General features: G+C 52.6%; 1 protein-coding gene across 5 annotated transcripts in view; it reads left to right on the plus strand.

The window, feature by feature from the left end:
* The first annotated feature begins 3,313 nt into the window (after positions 1–3,313).
* Positions 3,314–18,984, plus strand: part of AIFM3 (apoptosis inducing factor mitochondria associated 3) — a 64,860-nt gene continuing 49,189 nt past the window's right edge. For 3 of the 5 annotated variants that reach the window (XM_058816545.1, XM_058816546.1, XM_058816544.1), the window contains exon 1: positions 13,226–13,357. In XM_058816545.1, coding sequence (XP_058672528.1) covers positions 13,327–13,357 — 31 coding nt within the window. In that variant the 5' untranslated portion in view covers positions 13,226–13,326. Of the gene's footprint in view, positions 3,555–13,225; positions 13,358–18,984 lie in introns of those variants that run through there. The other 2 variants (XM_058816542.1, XM_058816543.1) reach the window with 1 other exon arrangement.

Genomic DNA, 18,984 nt, shown 5'->3' on the forward strand with positions numbered 1-18,984 from the left:
CCGGTGCCCGGAGCTCCTGCACGGAGACACCAACACTGCAGACGTTCCACTCTGCAAAGCCCTGATGAAAACACAGAACTTGCCAGGGCTGCCAGCCGTGGTCTGCTAAAGTGCCATGGCATCTGTCCCAGCTATCCCAGAAGATCCAAGGCTCTGGCTCCGTCGCTTCCTAAGAAACTGAAAGTGCCAGGTGACATCAGGGCTGATCCTCACTCAAAGTGCCTTCATGTGCCAGCTGAGCACTCCTTCTCCTGCCCACAGCCCTGCCTGCACCTGCTCCCTCCCCTGCACTGCTCCATTTGCACAGCCTCTCTCCCTTGTTCCCTTTCCGCTTTTGCCCTCCCCAACTCCTCTTGCAGGACTTCCTTCCCAGGGGAATGCAGGGCAGGGATGTGCAGTCAAGGGCAGAAGTTTTCTTGTAAGGAGACATTGAAGCCGAGGCTTCAATCCAGCCTGGAAAGCAGGTCTGGGGATTCTGGAGGCTCCACCACTGGGTTATGGGTCACCCCAGCACCTCCCCATCACCCTGTTCCCTGCATCTCCCTGGCCTCCCAGGGCTCCGCCTGCCCCAGGCTGCACAGGACACCCCCTGCCCTTGTCCCTGCTGCAGTGGCACGATGGGCTGTTAATTCTGGGGTGCAGGGAGGTGAAGGGCTGCAGGTTGTCATCTCCTTGAGAACTGCAGAGAAGGCAGAGAGCTGCAGGTTTGCAGCACCGTGGGCAGCTGCCTGGCACTGCTGGCACAGCCCTGTCGGCCCTGCAGCGAGGCACCACTGTCCCACTTGGGGCAGACCCGCAAACTGGGCCCCAGAGCACCCATTGCCACCACCAGCAGCACGGCTGAACAACGCCCCAAGCACCACAGGGTGCCTGGGTCAGCTCAGGAGCTGGGCAGGGACTAGTGGGGCACGACCTACTTGTGACATTTCAGTGACCAACGCTGCAGTGCAGGCAGTGCTCAGTGAGGGAGTGGTGTCAGGGTGATGGAGCCAGTGCCAGCAGGCCAAGAAACAAGAGTCATGGAGGCATGCACTGCCCAGTAGCTCTGTGAGGTATTTGGGGAAGGAAGGACCTCTAGATATCCATCCCTCTGGGCTCCTGCCCTGTCACCCCGCAGCAGGCAGAACTGCATCTCTTGCTGTTCCTGGGCAGTGCAGCCCCACAGTACTGCTCATGTCTCACAGTCCCATCCCTGGCGTGATGTCCTTGGATGTGTAAGGTGCAGCGAAACAACCCCAAATGTTTCCACTTGTGGCACCAGCTAAACATAGAATCACAGACTGGTTTGGGTCGGAAGGGATTTTTAAAGATCATCTAGCCCACATCCCTGCCATTGGCAGAGACACCTTCCACTATCCCGTGTTACTCCAAGCCCTGTCCTACCTGGCCTTGGACACTTCCAGAGATGGGGCAACCATGGCTTCTCTGGGCAACCTGTGCCAGTGCCCCACCACCCTCACAGGGAAGATTTTCTTTCCAACATCCAATTTAAATGAACTCTCCTTCATCATAAAGCATGGCTGCCCTCAGCTTGTGATAGAGCTTGCTGTCAGGATAATTCCCTGCAAACCCATTTACTCCTTCCAAGGCTCAGTCCTTGCTGTTTGCTTGCGTAGGAACAGTTTTTCACACCACAGGTCAAAAATCCTGCGCTCCAGGAAAGGTGACAAAGGTGTGCTAGGGGTCCCCGCTGCCAGCAATCCCCCATCCCATGGAGCTCTGCACCATGCCCAGGGAGGCACAGCACCAACGGCAGGGATGCTCCTCAGCTGCCTGCAGACACTGGCAGGGGAGCATTGCTCCTGTCTTGGAATCGAGGCAGTTCCATGAGGACCCATTGTCGATCTCCCAAGGCTCTGGAAGCACATGGGTCCCTGGAGCTTCTACGCTGGAATGCTCCATCCTTGGGTAGTTTTTATTTTTTTTTACCAGCAGTGAGAACTGCAGATGAACAGCCCAGTTATGCCACTCATCCCACTCAGAGCAGGGAACTGAAGCTGGATATTGAAGCACAGTGATCTGCCTGGAAAGCCTTGGGAGTTGTATATTTGCGGTGTAAGAGAGCAGCGACCCGAGACAAAACTGTCTGGAGGTGGGGGAGAAAACTTTCCTTTGTACCCAGGGTGATCTCAAAAGTCATCCACTGAAAATAAATAACAAATTTGGGGTATGTGATAGAAAAAGGCACAGAGAGATGCTGACACTGTTAGATGACATGATGGGGAGGGAAAGAGTTTTCTGGAGAGAAGAAAGGTCCCAGGCAGGAGGAAGCGGAGAGTGGTGCAGATCGTTGTCTTGGAGAGGCGGGGCGGGGGGCAGAGACGTGAATCCAGAACGAAAATGTAAAAGCAAGTGACCTGGGAAGGGCCGGGCCGGGGTGTTTCAGGTGGGCAGGAATAGCCCCGGCAGTGACAGCCGCGTGTGACCAAGCAGAACCAACTGCCCGGGGGCAGCGGGGACCGCCCGCCACGCGTGTGCCGAGAGCGGGCAGGGCCGGCGGGGAGCTCCTGTCACGCGTGTGCCGAGAGCGGGCAGGAACGGCGGGGAGCTCCTGTCACGCGTGTGCCGAGAGCGGGCAGGAACGGCGGGGAGCTCCTGTCACGCGTGTGCCGAGAGCGGGCAGGGCCGGCGGGGAGCTCCTGTCACGCGTGTGCCGAGAGCGGGCAGGGCCGGCGGGGAGCTCCTCCACGCGTGTGCCCAGAGCGGGCAGGAACGGCGGGGAGCTCCTGTCACGCGTGTGCCGAGAGCGGGCAGGGCCGGCGGGGAGCTCCCCCACGCGTGTGCCCAGAGCGGGCAGGAACGGCGGGGAGCTCCTGTCACGCGTGTGCCGAGAGCGGGCAGGAACGGCGGGGAGCTCCTGTCACGCGTGTGCCGAGAGCGGGCAGGAACGGCGGGGAGCTCCCCCACGCGTGTGCCGAGAGCGGGCAGGGCCGGCGGGGAGCTCCCCCACGCGTGTGCCGAGAGCGGGCAGGAACGGCGGCACCTCCCGCTCCGCACCCGCGGCGGGGGCGGGCCCCGCTCCTGCCCCGCCCCGGACCGGCCGCGCTCCTCCCGCCGCGCTGGCACCGCCGCTGCTGCCCAGGTAAGCGCGGGGGGCGGCGGGGACGCGTCCCGGGGAGATGTGAGGCGAGCGGAGCTCCCGGTGCGGGGCCGCTGTCCAGGACCGCACCGCGCCTCGGCCGGGGGCAGCGGTCGGTGCGGCCGCCGCTGCGCGCAGGAGCGGGGGCACCGCGGGGATCGGGATTGCCGGGGCGCGGCGCCGGCCCGGGGACTCCTCTACAGCCGGAGCTGCCGGCAGGGCCGGGGTCGGAGCCGGGGGCAGGCGCTGCGAGAGCGCCGCATGTCTCCGCATCTCTTCTGAGATGCAGCGAATGCCCAAGAAATCAAAGCGGCATAAAAATGGGTCGCGGAGAAAAGCTGCGTTTGTCCTGAACGGGGTTTAGGTCCCTGTGTCATGTCCTCCCGCCAGCTTGTTCTCCAAGTTTGTTTCCTCCTGACCAGGGGGGACCATGATCTTGCCTGGACAGGGGTAAATGTCTTTAAGCTGAAGAAAGGTAGGTAAGATTAAATATTAGGAAGAAATTCTCCACTGTGAGGATGGTGAGGCTATGGCAGAGGTTGCCCAGAGAAGCTGTGGCTGCTCCATCCCTGGCAGTGTCCAAGGCCAGGCTGGACAGGGCTTGGAGCAAGCTGGGATAGTGGAAGGTGTCCCTGCCTGTGCAGAGGGGTGTGGAAGGAGATGAGCTTTAAGGTCCCCTTTAACCCAAGCCATTCCATGATCCTTGTGTGTTTCTTCCAACTCATGACATTCTATGGTTCCATGAACTGCATGGTCTCCTTTGAGAGGAAACATCTGAGTGTGATGGATGGAGCTGGACTGTGGTGTTATACTGTAGCTGTTAGTCGTGGAAAACATTGCCGGGATAAACTCCTTCTGCCCTGCTCCAGCTCCTGTGAGGAACGCACATTGCTTTTGTGCAATGGGGACCTGGCAGTGGCAGCACAGCAGGGGCTCGGCTGCCCGTGGTGGAGCAAATGAGAATTAAAGGTCTCTTGTGTTGTGAAATGATTTGATTTTTGCATCAATCACTCTTTATCCGTGGAGAATTTCCAACATTTATGATTTTTATTGGCAGATCTTTACGATCTGAACCAAATCCCATGATTAATGATTTCCAGTCTAGCTCACAGAGGAGTGCAGAAGGGTGGCAATGATAGTGCTGCTGAATGAGCCTTTAACCTGCAGCCAGTAAATTGCTGAAGCAGCAGCCAGGAACACAATCCTGCCTTGACTGTGCTCTGACACGGCGTTCCCGCTGCACTTCTTTGGGAGCCACGGGTGCATGAAACGGCAGCTTTGTAGGTCCGGGTGCTGCTGCAGACACAAACTCCTGGTGACAAAGCGAAGAGCTCGGGGCAGTCACTCCTGCCCACGTCCCTCCCTGCCTGCGCTGCCCATCGCTGGGCCCTGGGCTGGTCTCGCCCTTTTGCAGCGTGACTTCTGCTTCTGTTTCTTGAGACCATCTGAAAGGAAATCACCTGGCAAAGCTGCTTTCTCCAGGTGCGTGTAAGGCAAATCTTGGACCCCACCAGGAAGTGGCTGGAGAGATAAAGCTTTGGCAGGAGGGCTGTACTGAGGGGCTGGGCAAACAGGGGGGAGGACAGAGCAGGATGTGAAGGAGGGGTCCAGTGCTGGTCTGGGGATGTCGGAGTTACTGTGAATCAGCCGCTGGGGTACCCTGGAGCAGAAGCCAAGCAGCAGGACTGGGATGGGTATGGAAATGGCAGGAAAGTGAAAATGGGAGAGTTGGTCCGAGAGAAGGGGAAGCTAGCTGGAGAGCTATCAAGAGGGAAGAATGGGGTGAAAAGCTAGAGAGGGGAGGTTGGGGTACCAGGGAGACAAGAAAATGGGGTTCCTATGTGCCAGCCCCTTTGATTTTGGCTCATCTGCTCCATGGGCAGAGGGTGGGCAGCAGTGCATTGCATATCTGCAGAGTGTTACCATGTCCTGTGTGCAGCATCTTCGAGGTGGAGGGACAAGAATCAGTGACATGAACACAGGAGTGGTCCCCCAGTTTGGCATCCCATTCTGGAAGGCTGATCTGCTGGTCTGGGAACCACAGCTAGGGGTTGTGGGACTCTCTTTTCATCCTTTGTAGCATCATTCCTGACAAAAATGGTAACTTCAGGATGGAGACCATCTGTTTTCATCCTCATAATATTTTTAAAATACAAGCTTTCCCTGCCCTAAAAACATCATCTCCTGTCATGCTGTCTTCTGTGTGACTTGATTCTCTTCCCACTGTCTGCCTTTCTCTTGGCAGGCAAGCCTTGTGCCCCTCCCTGGGGTCAGAGCAGGGTTTCTGCAGGTGGTGTTGATAACACAGAGTGCACAGCATGGTCCATGGGGTGGGGGTAGAGCCTTGGGCTCCCCAGGGCTCCAACCATGCTGGGCTGTGTTCAGAGTCCTGTGTCCTGTGGAGAGAGCTGCTTGTTTTGGCAGCAGAGTCTGGCTTGCCCTGGAGACAGGGCAGTTTGCTTTTGCTGAGCCAGACCTTGCTGGGAAACATGGGGGCTCCTCATTGAGGTCATGGGCTGTGGCACCCAGGGTGTTGCAGCAGGTGGAGGATGGACCCCAGGGTGAGCAGAGAGGGGAGCTGCAGGCAACTCAGGGTGTCAGTAGGACTTTGTGCTGGTGGCTGCTGTGGTTTTTGGGGGAGTTGATCTCTGCAGGGTGGTGAGGATGGCAGGAAGGTGCCTGTGGGCTGTGGAACACTGGTAGTGTGGCTGTGCTTGGACAAGAGCTGGAGCCCAAATACTGTTTCACCCGCACTGTGCACCATGAGGAATGTGGTGTGTTCACTGTGGGGTCTGTGCTGGCTCCTGCTCTGACAGGCTTTGTAAAGATGGACTGGAACTCTGCCATACGAGTGGAGACTGGCTGATTTTGGGAAGGGATGGAGGTTAGCTGTGGGAGAGTGCTGGTGCACCTCTGGGCTGAAGCTGGCAGGATCACTAGGGCCAGGAGGATACTGGAGCAGAGGCAGGTGTACTGCTTGGTGAACTGCAAGACTCTTGGGATCCATGTTATATATTTTTATTAATGTCCTCTGCCCACAAAGCAGCTGAAACTGGCTGAGGAGTTGGAGGTGGAAAGCATCACTGGTGGCTGGAGTTGCACCACTGAACACAGATGGAGGAGGAGTGAGCCTGAGACTGTGCATGGTGGCACTAATGTGAAACAAGAGTGGGCCTTCAGGATATGATGGGGAAGGACAGTCTGGGTGTACTCATCAAGGACAGGGGGATGTGGAGTCACCACTCCAAAGTCTTTCTAATACTGGCACAGGTATGGAGGAACCTGGTGGGGTGGTGGCTTAGTTCTGACTAAACACTGTGGGAGTCAAACTAGAGCAAATCCCCAAAAAAGTAAGAGAAATGGGCAGTCCTTGTAAGAGCACACCATGACTTGAGTCTGGTGTGAGGGGGCTGGTGATGTGCCAGGTGTGTGGTGGCTCAGGGTGGGTGTGTGTGCCTGGGATGGAGCCACAGAGGGGAAGTGGGGCTGAGGGATGGGGTCCCTGTTGGGTGCCATTGTGTGTGGTGAGGAGGTAGATGGGAAAGAATGCTCTGTGTCCTGCTGATGGTCAGGACCAGGTGGACCAGAGTCCTTGTGTCCAGGGACCAGAGGACATGGGACAGACTATGCTTTGTGGGATAGGCTGGAGAGGCTGTGGTGGGATCTGTGCTGCCCTTTGCTTGTAGGGTGTGACCAAAACAGGTCTGCTGCTGGGACTGCTCCACGGCTCCTGCTGGCCTTGTGTTAAAGACAATATTTTGCATGTATGGAGAATTGGCAGCACTGTAGTGGACAGAATGTGGTTTGGGATCAGGGCTTGTTTTTTCCCACAGCAGGGACCAGAGTCAGAGCCAGCTCTTCCCTGCAAGCATGGATGGTAACACCAGCTCTGAGACTCCAGCTGCCCCCTTCTCTTGTGTTCCTGCTTGGGGAATGTGGAACCAGCTTGCAGAGCTGGATGTGAATGGCTGGAACGGGCACACGGTACCCTTCACTCTGCAGAGCAGACAAGCAAGTTTTCCAGATGTTGAGCTCAGTCCTTAAACAGAGCAGAAAAGAAATTACTTGACCTGGACCCTTTAGAGACATCCATGAAGGATGTCTCAACAAGAAAGCGCTGAGCTCTTCAATTAGCTGTAACATCGTCCTGAGTCCAAAAATTGTCTGTGGGAACTGATAAAGCTCCTGAAGGACAAAGTTCTCAGGGCAGAAATAAGCAAATGTTTGCAGACAACAGAGCCCAAATTCAATAAAAAGAATTTTTTTTTGTATGCAGGAGCAGTTAAAAACCAGCAGCTCCTGTTCAGTGCAGAGCTGTTGGACATTGCCTTAGAAGACCTATGCTAAAAGTGACTGAAAGCCAGGAAAAGAAAGCTGCCATGGGGAAGAGAGGTGGAGAGATCACACACACAGCTGGACTCCTGGCCCTGCCACAGCAGGGAATCCCTGGCCAGAAACAGCCCCAGGGAGCCTGGCAAAGGGCAATGTTTAGAGCTATAGAGGAAGGCCAAAGCTCCCTGGCACTTGTGCCAAACTCCAAGGGAGACCTTTCCTGATCCCAAACTGGCAATGAGCTGTTACCTGAGCATGTGAGCGACCCCTGTGCCTGACCTGTGCAGCTGTCATCGCTCAGGGCACAGCACAGCTGCCTAACCCCTTTCCTTCCTCTACTGGAGGCACCTCAGGGGGGCTCAGCGCCACAAAATACTCCAGAAGTGAGGTATCTTGGGAGTAAAAATTAATTTCCAGTCCCATCAGGAGACCATTAGTGCTCCAAAGTGTTGAGGGAGTGAAATCTTTCAACATCTCCTTTTGTTCCCATTTTTAATGAGTGCTGCATCTGGCAAATGTGTGGATGGTCTGTGGTGGTCTCCAGATGCCAGGAATGGATTTTCTTGTTCCTTGTATACCATTGAATCTTTCCCACTGATACCCATCTAAAAAGGTCTTATACCCTTGAGGACCTCCAGATGTTAGTGGGTCCTGTCATGACTCGTGTTGGGTCCATTCTCCAAAGCTTAAGGCAGAATTAGGGTTCAGTCCAGGCTAGTGTGTCACCCTGCTCACAGCTGGAATTGGGTCAGATGTCCACTAGAGACCTCTTCCAGCCTAAATCCTCCCATGGTCATGGGCAGAAGGTGCAGAGCAAGAGGTGCTATGCTGATGGGAGATGAATACCAGCCTAGTCATGACCACAACTGCCATGTTAATGCTCCCTGCACTGAAAACTGCTGAGAGGTGTAATGTCTCTTTGATTGGCCCTTTGATCCCACTCCCTTTGAAAAACAGCCACCCCAGGGCTCACAGTGCCTGCTTTCCTTTGTGGTTTTCTTTAGTTCTCCAGTACTAAGGAGTTCTCCCTTGACCTTGGGGAAGCTGTCCTCCTCATCCTGACAGAATGTCAACATACCTCTTGCTGACCTCTGCTTTGAGATCCTGGTGTGTGTCTGATTAGAGACCTTCCTCATCCTCACTTGTGTGGACCTTGGCTTTCCATGGACCTGTAGCCCCTCTCCTGCAGACTGGTGATGTCAGTGAAGAGACAGAAGTCATCTCCTGGGGAACAGAGCAGGTCCCAGATGTCCCACTTGTTCACTGAATTCCAGTAGCTCTTCAGAAACCTCCTCAAAGGTCTTGTGGATGCTCTGCCAGCTTGCCCCCAGCTTTCCTCCAGATCCTGCTGCAGAGCACTGCAAAGGAAGCAGAGAGCTCACCTGTGTGAGGACAAAAGTCCTTGGAGTCTGCTTGCTGGACTCATGGCAGAGATCATTCAGGCATTTCCAGCTGTGGGAGGAAGCCAGTCCAAGCAGTAGTGCCTGGACATCAAGAGAGGAGGAAGGCTGGCTGAGCACCGGATCCTTAGCTCCCTGGGAGAACAGAGGTTGGATGTGGGTGATGGCAGGATGGGAGCACTCATTGTTGTCTAGTTTCCTTGGAATGATAGGCATGTTCCTGAGCTTTGGGAACCTGAACTGTGTCCCAGCAGACCCAGGGCTAGCTTGGGTCCGTCCCAAGAGGAGGACAGGGCAGCGGAGGAGATGCAGCTGTGGGAGGACCAGGGCTGTGCAAAGCCTGAAGGATCTGGGATTGTAAGACCCAGGGACAGAGACGTTTCTTATTCTGGCAGACAAATCCAGGATCCTCAGGAGCTGCTCTAGCATCTTTGTCTCCTCCGTGCTTCAGCCCCAGGGCAGGGTCCCTTCTCTGAGAGCATGTGGTGAGTTGTCACCAAGCCCCTGCCTTCTGTGGCAGCCCCTGCTAGCCCCTGGTGCCAGGAGATCACATCAGTCATCTTCTTGATGACACTGGGAGGTCCCACATTACTGAGGAGAGGAAACTTGGGTCCAGGGCTTGAGAGGAGGGGACAGAGGGATGGGGAGGGGACAAAGCTGCCTTGAGAGGTGGAGAAACCCCCTCTGTGTGTCCAGGGGACCTGGTGAGGTGACTTGTGCTGGGCAAGTGGGAAGGGAATGGGAATCCTCTCACCTCTTCTTCCTCTGGTGGCACCCAGGGCTGGTGTGGCCAAGGAAATGGGAGTCAGGGTGATGTCTACAAAAAGGTGAGTGTGCAGCCAGAAGCTCAGTGAGAGGGTCTGGAGGAGCCTGGAGAGGGCACAGGTGCAGCTGGTATCCATGTGCACAGGCCCCCCTCACACAGCAGAGGAATCATGGCTGAGGGACTCGGCCAACAGTGGCACAAGTGTGTCTCTGCTCAGTGCTCCACAGAGGTCTCCAGCTGGAGCGAGCTGGGGCTGACATCTCTGGGAAATGTCCATGTCACAGGGCATGGCCTGGTGCTCATATCTCTGCCAGATTTCTAGGCAGGCAATGCAGGATTACTCACAGGAACAGGACAGATGCTGACAGATGCTGCAGCTGGATGGGAGGGACCTGGGTGCCAGGTAAGGAAATTATACCGGGGCAATAAACACAAACTGATGCTCAGGGGAAAAAACATTTTTTATACCTATGGTGTACTAATACGCCTATATAGTTATATAGTTGCCACATTAGGTCTTGGAAAGGATTTTGGAGTCACAGCAGAGCACTGGATTAAAACAGGAGCCTGGGGCACTGCAGAGAGCAGAAGCACAGTGCTAATAATAGCTCTGCCAGCACTGCACTGCTCAGAAGTGGTGCAGGCTCTGAATTCTACTCTGAGCCCAGCGGGAAGTGTGGGCTGGAGTGTCCCTGCCTTCCTGCCCGCTCCTGCCTGCTTGTGGCAGATGGGTGCTGTTGGCCATGCTTGGGCAGTGGACACTGGGCTGAACCAGGTGGGCTGTCTGGTCTGATATCCCTGACTTGCACTGAAGCTTGATGTTGCCATATTTTGCATATTTTGCTGCCTTGCAGGGGAAGTGCTCATGGTCAGTAGCCCTAGACTGTTTCCTATGTTTCTCCTGTTAGATAACTTTCCCAGTTTTTCCTGTTGGGGACCAGGCTGGTGTCCCTGGTTGTGTGCTCAGGCAGTGCTCTCTGTGGATGATGGAGTTCTGCAGACAGCCTGGTGGAGGGGCCGGTTCCTCAATCACACTGGAGTTTTTAGGAGTGGGACCTGTATGTTCCTCAGCACCACAACAGTTACCTCGTATTTTGGTAGCCCACTCCTTCTTGCCATTTCTGAGCAGATGCTGAAGGTGTTCCTGTTCAGCTGTATGCCACAGAGTGTGGTTTTGTTCAGGGAACAGATGATGAACTCGTTTACTGAGCATGGACACCTTGTTTAGGTCACGCTGTCACCCTTCAGGACCTAGCAAGGTTTTACAGGTGATCCTGCGTTCAGCTACCTTGTGTTGTATATGGGCTTATTTCCTTCTCCTAACAGAGCTTATGGCTTTGGCCACAAATACTGCAGGATGCAGCTCTGGGTCGATGCCTCTGGATGCCAGTGACATGGCCCTGTTGTGTCCCCTGAGTTGGTCTGACAGGGGAGGCTGGTGCCTTTCTGCAACCATCTGAGTCTCGGGTGATCCTGAAGCATCTCCATGTGCATGCTGGGACTGAGGCTGGGAGCAGCCAGGTGGCTTCTCCTCTGATGTCATCAGCTGAAATCCTACCAAGAACCATTTTGGTTTTGCCTGGGGAGCTCTAGGAGTGGGGAAGGGACACCTCTGATAGCAAACACTTCCCTCTAACCTGCTTTGGGAGGTGCAGATGTCTCAGTGCTTTGGAAAGACTGGAGGGACCATCAGGGGAGAAATTAGGAGATGTGAAGTGGGCTTGAGGGGATGGCTGCAGATTGCCATCTTTAAGGTCCAAACAAAGCAAAGGCATCTTGGGTGAATGGGTGACATTCTGACATTCAGGAACTCTGATGTCCCCCCAAGTCCTTGTTAAAACCAGTCAGACCAGCCAGAAACCAGTCCCACATCAGCATCTCTGAGAGGGCTGGAGAAGTGGGAGTGATTCTCTGGTGAAGCATATTTGGGAGCTACCCTTCAACCCACCACCTGTCCAGGGGTCCCTGCTGTGGTCCCCTATATGTGCAGCATCCCAAGGGAATGCTGCAATGGTGCCAGGGCACTGCTTGCCTGGGCCATGATCCTGTCTTGGGTCACCCACAGTGTCCACTTCTGCTGCAGGAAGTCCACTGCAAAGAGCTGATCTGGGTTAGTGGGACTTGGTTTGCTCCTGAGGTACCAGTGCCAGTATTTTGTTATATGCACTAAATTATTGCCCTGCATCACTGATACATCAGTGACCCAAGACTCGGTTTGCCTGGTACAAAACCATTTTCCCTTTCTTTCTGCTCGTTCTGGCAAAGGGCTCTACAGCAGCTACTGCATGTGACATCCCCACTCTGTTTTCCCCCACTGCTCCCAAATCTTCCTCTGCATTTATGCACCTTCTGACATGGTAACTTTTTTTTGCATTTGCTCTTGTATAAACATTGTCATGCTACTTTCCTGGGATGCTCTTGGAAGAAGAGCTCTTCCCTCTATATTTAATAATCCCTCTTTGCTGAGTATCAAATAGCACATGCCTGCTTTGCACCATGGGCAAAGCATCAGGCTTGTGTTCCTCTATAGCTTGGATGGCTTATTCATCATAATCCAGGCTCTGAAGCTGCTTCTGCAACGCAGCTGGGGCTTAGCAGAGGTGATGCTATGCATGGAAGGAGAGTTGGAAGTTGTATTTTGGAGGGATATAGCTGAAAACAGAGGGATACATCCTGATATTTTGAGTTGATGTTTAAGCTAAGGAGAGAAGGTGCTTGGTCTCTAATTTTTTCTTATTGTAAAGATCTCGAGGCATTTTATAAGATACAGAAAAACCTACTTTGCCTGTCTCAAAATATAATCCAGAAATTGTATTTATCTTCCTGCCCAGATCAGAGGGCTTTTTGAAAAACATACGGCAAACCCACAGGAAATCAGTTAAATTCAGGACTGAATAAAACAAATTAAATATACTATTTTATTGCCAGTGTGTTGGATGACTCTTTGCTGTTTTCAGTCATGGAATGGAATTGGAAAGGTTTATCTAAATTCTTAGTCTGTACCAGATCTGAGAGCACCTCAAGTCAAAGCTTATAAGAGAAACACAACTTGACTTTAAGAATTAAAAAAAAAAAAAAAAAATCAATAGTGGAAAGAAAAGGAGGTTGATGCAAATGGTGCGATAGCAAAAGCCCTTTCTCTAAATAATTAATTGTTCCTAAGTCAATGGCATTTCTGCAGGAATGAGCATAATTGGCATAGGGGAACTTGCAGGACTGTGCAATAGAATAGACTTCTTTTTTTCAATCTCCTAATAATAACACAAAAACCCCAACTAAATGTATTTATGGTTCAGTCATTGTATTTGTGCTGCGACCTGTGCTCTTAGAGCTTTAATTCCCAAAGGCAGGTCTTTGGGAAGTTATTAAAGTCTGGCCATAAATGATATGGGGGTTTTCGTAATTAACTTTGATGACTGAATTTATAAACTTCATAGCTGAATTTAGCGGTGTGTCCCAGCACGGTAACCCCAGCAGTCGCTGTCCCCGTGTCCCTCGGGACACACAGCGTGTGTCCGTCCATCCGCGGTGCTGCCGGCAGTGCGGGCACGGGCGGCCGAGCTGTCACGGGTTCGGTTCCCGGCCGGCCGCCCCCGCCCTCCGGCCGTGCCCGCTCTCACGGAGCTTTTCTGCCCGACGCAGGTGGGGATCGCCGCGGGAGCCGGGAACCTCCTGTACCATGCGAGGATGTGCCCGCGGCCTCGCTGACCTGCCCGGCCCCGGCCCCGCTGCCTGTCCCGCCCGGCACCATGGGAGGATGCTTCTCCAAGCCCAAACCAGGTGACTGCCCCGTGCGCCGGGCCCCCAGCCCACGGCCCCGTGCGAGAAGTAGGTCAGCGGTGGACGCTGGCCGGGGGAATGTTAATGCTCGGCTCCTGCAGGGAGGATTACCGCACTCTTAATCCCCCAAAATTCCTCAGTGCTCTCACTGCCGGGCAGGGAGCTGTGGGGGGGTTGCAGCCGTGCCAGGGGGCTGGTAGGTGGGTGGGATGGGAGCTCACCCCATGCCACGAGGGAGGCATCTCTGCCTGGTCACACTGCCTTGCTCTTGACCACCCACCTGCTTCTACCTTTCTGTCAGATCTGGAGCAGAGTTGTCCCCCTCATGCCCCCGTGTAGGTTTGGGTGACAGCTATCCCAGCATAGACACATGGGGCTCAGCACCTTCCTTCTGCCACGGTTTTGTCACTCTGGCACACTGGCCAGCTCTTATTTCTTTCCCTGCGGGAAGGGGATGACTTGGGAAGGAGCAGACCAGGTCCTGGAGCTGCTCTGCTTTTGGGATTTTATTTTCTTGGTGAAGCTTGTTCATCTGTACCATCTGTACTGCTTTCGGTGGGGAAAGCAGCTGTAGACACCTGGACATCAGGGATTCTCCCCTTACCTGGCACATTCCTTCCATGGCTGGGCTGGCTGGGCTCCCTGCTCTCCAAGGTTTGGGGAAGGTTGGGTGTATGTGTGAGGGGCAGGGGTGGTGCCACCTGCTCAGGCAAACTGGCTGGTTGAGGGGGGCCTGGTGTGGAAATGTCAATGCTCAGCCTTGTCCTGAGCAGGCACTGTGTGATCACCCATACTCACACCCTGGCAGCACCTACATGGCCCTGGCACAGGACCCCAGGGAGTGATGGTTGGTCCTGTCAGTGTTCCTGAAGCTGTCATGGAGGAGTGCTCCCAGCTCCCATCCTGCAGCTTGTTTTGGCCACCTCACAGAGAGCTTACGGTGACCTTGTCCTTTTTACTTGCTTGTGTCCCAGGGCAAGGGGAATCAGAGAATGGTGATGATCTATCAGACCAGTCAGCATCCCTGTGTAGCCTTTGTGGGTGGAAAGATGTCTTTTGGAGACCTTTCCTTGGCAAGTTGTCTTCACTGTCTGAGGCAGGAGGGATTGCAGGTTGAAGGACTAAATGGGTCAGAAGGGCAACAGAAGTTGTGCCTCACCAAACATTCATGGAGTGACATCCCTGCCTTTATGCAAGGCACAATGAGAAAATAAAAGTGCCTTTCTGCCCTTGACCTGTACTGTGATTATGGGGCACCACCAAGGTAATATGGCACTGGACACTCTGACCTGTAAGTCTTCTCTGTGAAAGCCCTGTTTATATGTTTCTTTAAAATGTTTGAGGGGTAAAAACACATCCAGGAATAAATGCTTTTGTTGACTAAATTTGTGACAAACTCTGCTATGAGCTCCACTTAATTTTGTATCATATCAGCAAAACTGTATAATCTTGGACCAGTGTTGGAACACCAATGCTCAGTTTTCCTTAGCTGCCGATTTTTGCAGCTAAGAGAGAGAGCTGTATTTGCACAGCTGGACCAGATGCCTGAAAATGGCACCCTGCAATGCCCCTCCATCTCTCAGCTCTGGTTTGGATTAGCATCTTCAAAGGCTTTGCACAAGCCTTCCACAGCCCCCGGATCGCTCACCACTGGCTGCAGGACTTCATCCAGGCTTATCAAACCTGCAAATGCAAGGAGCTAAATAGAGGCATTTGAGGATACTGATTGTTCTAGCAAAGGGTTTCACTGATGTTTCATATGGGAATTGTACAGTATAAGAGCTGAGTACTGGACTTTACAATTCCTTTTCTGAATAAGAAGCAGGGTCAGAATAGAGCTATTTGCTCCATCAGTGCTATTTCCACATGAAGGGAATATTTCGAATGCAGCCTGAAATGAACAGAATTGATTCAGGCACTTTTTCAAGGTGTACATGAGATCTTTATCTGCTCCACCTCCTTCATTACAAGAGACCCTCAGTCGTCCTGAGAACCCTCGAGATAACCTTGGCACTGTGCACATATCACCTTTTGATGGGCAGATGAGTGATACAAGAGCTCTGGGGAGTGGAGTCTCTAAATAGCTGTGCTGACTGTACTGTCGGCCAGCCATGAGGTCGGGCTGCTGCTGCAGCACCCATCCCTGTCTGGATATTTCAGTGTTTAATTAAGAGCTCGTATTCAAACAGTGAAGCAATCTGCTGTTATCTCCAGTGCTGCAGTCCCGTGATGCCAGATCCTCTTCTGAAGGCCCAGTTCTCAGTCTCTGCATAACTCTCTCCTCGGGTTTGTCTCGTGTGTGTGATGCCATTGGGGATGAGCTGCCCAGCTGGCAGCCTGCACGGTATCCCAGCACCCGCTCCCACAGCACAGCCAGATCAGGATAATGAGTGTCAGGAACCATCATGTGCCAGCTCTGTGTGAGCTGCAGCAGCTCTGTCTCTGCCCTGGGTATTAGGAGAGTGGCTTCAAAATCTATAAATTTTGATTCTTCTTCTGCTGGGCTCAGAGTTTGATAGCAGGGCAGTCGCTTCACAGCACATGGGGTATCTTGGGGTGGGCTTCACCCTTGCATGGAAGATGCATTTAGAGGGAGTGTGCTCCCTGCACACTGCTTCACACTGCTGGAGGGTCTGGTCCGGGTGCCATTGGCTGTGTGATCTGAGCTTGGCTCTGAGCTTGTCCCCAGCCTTGCTTGGTAAGTCCCACCTCCTGCTTTTGGACTGTAGCATTTGCTGACAGAGCATCTGGGAGAGCAGAGCCAAGCACATTTTGCATGGTGGTTTTGTCATTGGCTCTGTCATTTTTAACAGAATGATGGAATCATGGAAGGGTTTGGGCTGGATGGGTCTGTAGAGACCAAGTAGTTTCAACCCATTGCTGTGGTCAGGGACATCTTCCACAAGACCATGTTGTTCCAAGCTCTGTCCAGCCTGGCCTTGGAAGGAGGGGAGAAGTGCTCCATAGAAATGGTTTGGAATCTCTTTGAGACCACCTGAAGTCACAGTCATTGGAGCTTGCAGTTGACGTGGGGTGGGCAAGCCCAGGGGATGCCTGGAGAGTGCAGCTCTGGCAGGGCACAGTGAGCCCTAAGCACATCCCATGGTGCTGGATTACTCTTGCTGGCTTGGGAAAATAAACCCTGCTGGGGTAAACTGAGATTTTTAGCGGTGCCTGCTGGTCCCTCCAGCATCATCCCTTGATGCATTTCTGGTTTCCAGTGCTCCCAAAGCTGTTGGCACCATACAGCCAGCAGCAGGTTGTTCTCTGCCCTCAGTGCTCCTGTGCCCTGTGCCTGCAGCCCTGAAGTGGCACACCCTGGGGCATTGCAGGGTTTTAGGGCTGGGGAAGGCAGACACACTGCTCTCCCCTTGCCAGCTCAGCTCCTCCATCCTTTATAGCTAGACATCTTCATCTTATTCAGACTCCCCTTGGCTCAAGTCAGCTCTTGGCTCATGTCAATTCTCTCTTCCCATATTAGCTCAGTATTTTCCTGGTTTCTAGTATTTTAGGTATCGGGTACCTGGAGGTACAACCTTTCAATGTCTCAATATCCATAATTTAAATTTAGCCTCCAGAAGGGCTCTGAGCCATACTGGGAACCCAGTCCTGTGATAAAGAAGTATTGGGCCATCCAATTGCCCTAATTTTTAAAAAATAATGCCTGTGACCCTGCACTGCAGCCCAGCCACCTGCCACCACCCTGCTTTGGGATCAATGTCAACAGTTCCAGTCTCACATCTAAAGTACCTCTCCAAGAGCAAGCAGAGATTTTGACTAGTCCCACCAGGCTGTGAATAGTGATGGAGAAGGAATAAATTTACAGGAGATGTAATGGGATATTAAGCTTTGACTGCTTGGGTGAATGACACCAAGGCAAAGCACAAGAACGTGGTGGCCACAAGAGAAAAAAACAACACCAGAGCCAACAGTGATAAATGGTGTTGGGACATGGTTCCTGATTGTATGTGAAGAATGCCAGCAGTGCTCGACCTGAGGCTGAAAACCTGGGAGAAAAAAAAAATCTATCAGCATTTATAGTCTTGTCAAGAACCTGTGTTTTAAATGATTCTATGACTCTGAGAAGCTGACTCAGGATTTTCGAGTAGTGAGAGCTTGCAGTGCTGGGGTATATGTAGATATGTGATATGAACACTTGCTAATGCTCAGCTAGTTTCTCTGCTTTTTTTTCTATATTCTTATAAACTATTTCCAGCCCTGGCCTTCTGGTTCTTTATCTATGTAAGTGTGTATCTATAGAGATATCTTAAAAATGTTCATGAACTTATACAAACACCTACACACACATATGTGTGTGTATAAGTGATGTTGGTGGCACAGGGCAAGCAGGCACACTTCTGTCTCTTTCTGTCATCTATATCTATACCTATACATTTCTACATCTCTGTTGATACTTTTATCTATATCATCTATATCTATACCTTATGTCCATACCTCTGTAACAATATCCATATTTATATCCATATTTCTACCTATATTCCTGAGGAGTTGCCTACTGTCTAGATTTGTAGTAACATGCCTAAAACTTTCCAAACAGTTTGCTGTCTAGACCCTCTTCTAGCAGCTATAGGATATGACTGTCAAAGAGCTGGAACACACTGGCCCCAGCCCCTTACCAATTGGATTTGGTATTAAATTAAACTTGGGTTTATAAATATTTCATTTAAATGTCATTTTCCCTGATGGCAACTGAACCAGTTTGCTGGATCAGCTCAGGTGCTGCTTAGCCCTGGATTCCTGGAGGGATCATCCCTCAGGAATGCAGGTTTCAGGCCAGAGGGACACTCCATGAGGGGCTGAGAGGCGTGAGAAGGAGGAGGAGATGGGGTAAAGAGGGTTCCTGAGAGGCAAGTGGGATATGCCCCTCATAGAGGCAAGCAGTGAAGTGTGGGGTCCGAAATAGGAGAGGGAAGATTTTAAAACTCTTTTTCTTTTCCTCTGGACATTTGTCCAGCAATGTTGGTGGGTGCCAGGTGGGGATGGCTGAGTGCCAGAGACTTGCTGCTTCCTGCATATGTTTTTCTAGCTGAGGAAGAAGGGGACAGCTCAGAGCTACATTTCCATCTTTATCCCTGCAGGTTCATTTGCCTGTGAGTCAGTGGGCACTCCATGTGCTCACCTGACCCAAATGTGCTCTAGAAAACAAAGTCCTGGGGCATCAGCCAAGTGAGAGATGGAGTTGTTCCCTGCAGATGAATTCACTGATATACATGTCCCCCTCACCATTAGGGCTCAGAGCCACCAGCTTTGCCCAACCTTTGTCTCATCCTGCGACATGGTCTGGCTCCGCAGTCTGGCTGCAAGGATGCACTGACACATTTTGTGCAGATTGACTGAATGACATCAGCTTCCCGTTTCTTGGGCCAAAAGTGTTTCACTGGGACTGGCATAAATGGGTATTCATTATATTTTCAAACTCTGTCCTGGAAAATCCATGTCTGCTTCTTCCAGTGCCCTAGGAAAGAGGTGCTTATGGGGAGCAGCCTCTTCACTGGGTGCCTGCAGCAGCCTGGCTGCTTCTCTAGAGCTCCAGGAACAGACTTGCTCATAGCAATGTGGGGTTTTTAATTTATGGTGCAGGGCCTATTCATTTGCATTAACTCCTG

This window comes from Ammospiza caudacuta, chromosome 18 (genome assembly GCF_027887145.1).
Source record: "Ammospiza caudacuta isolate bAmmCau1 chromosome 18, bAmmCau1.pri, whole genome shotgun sequence".
Taxonomy (NCBI): Eukaryota; Metazoa; Chordata; class Aves; order Passeriformes; family Passerellidae; genus Ammospiza; species Ammospiza caudacuta.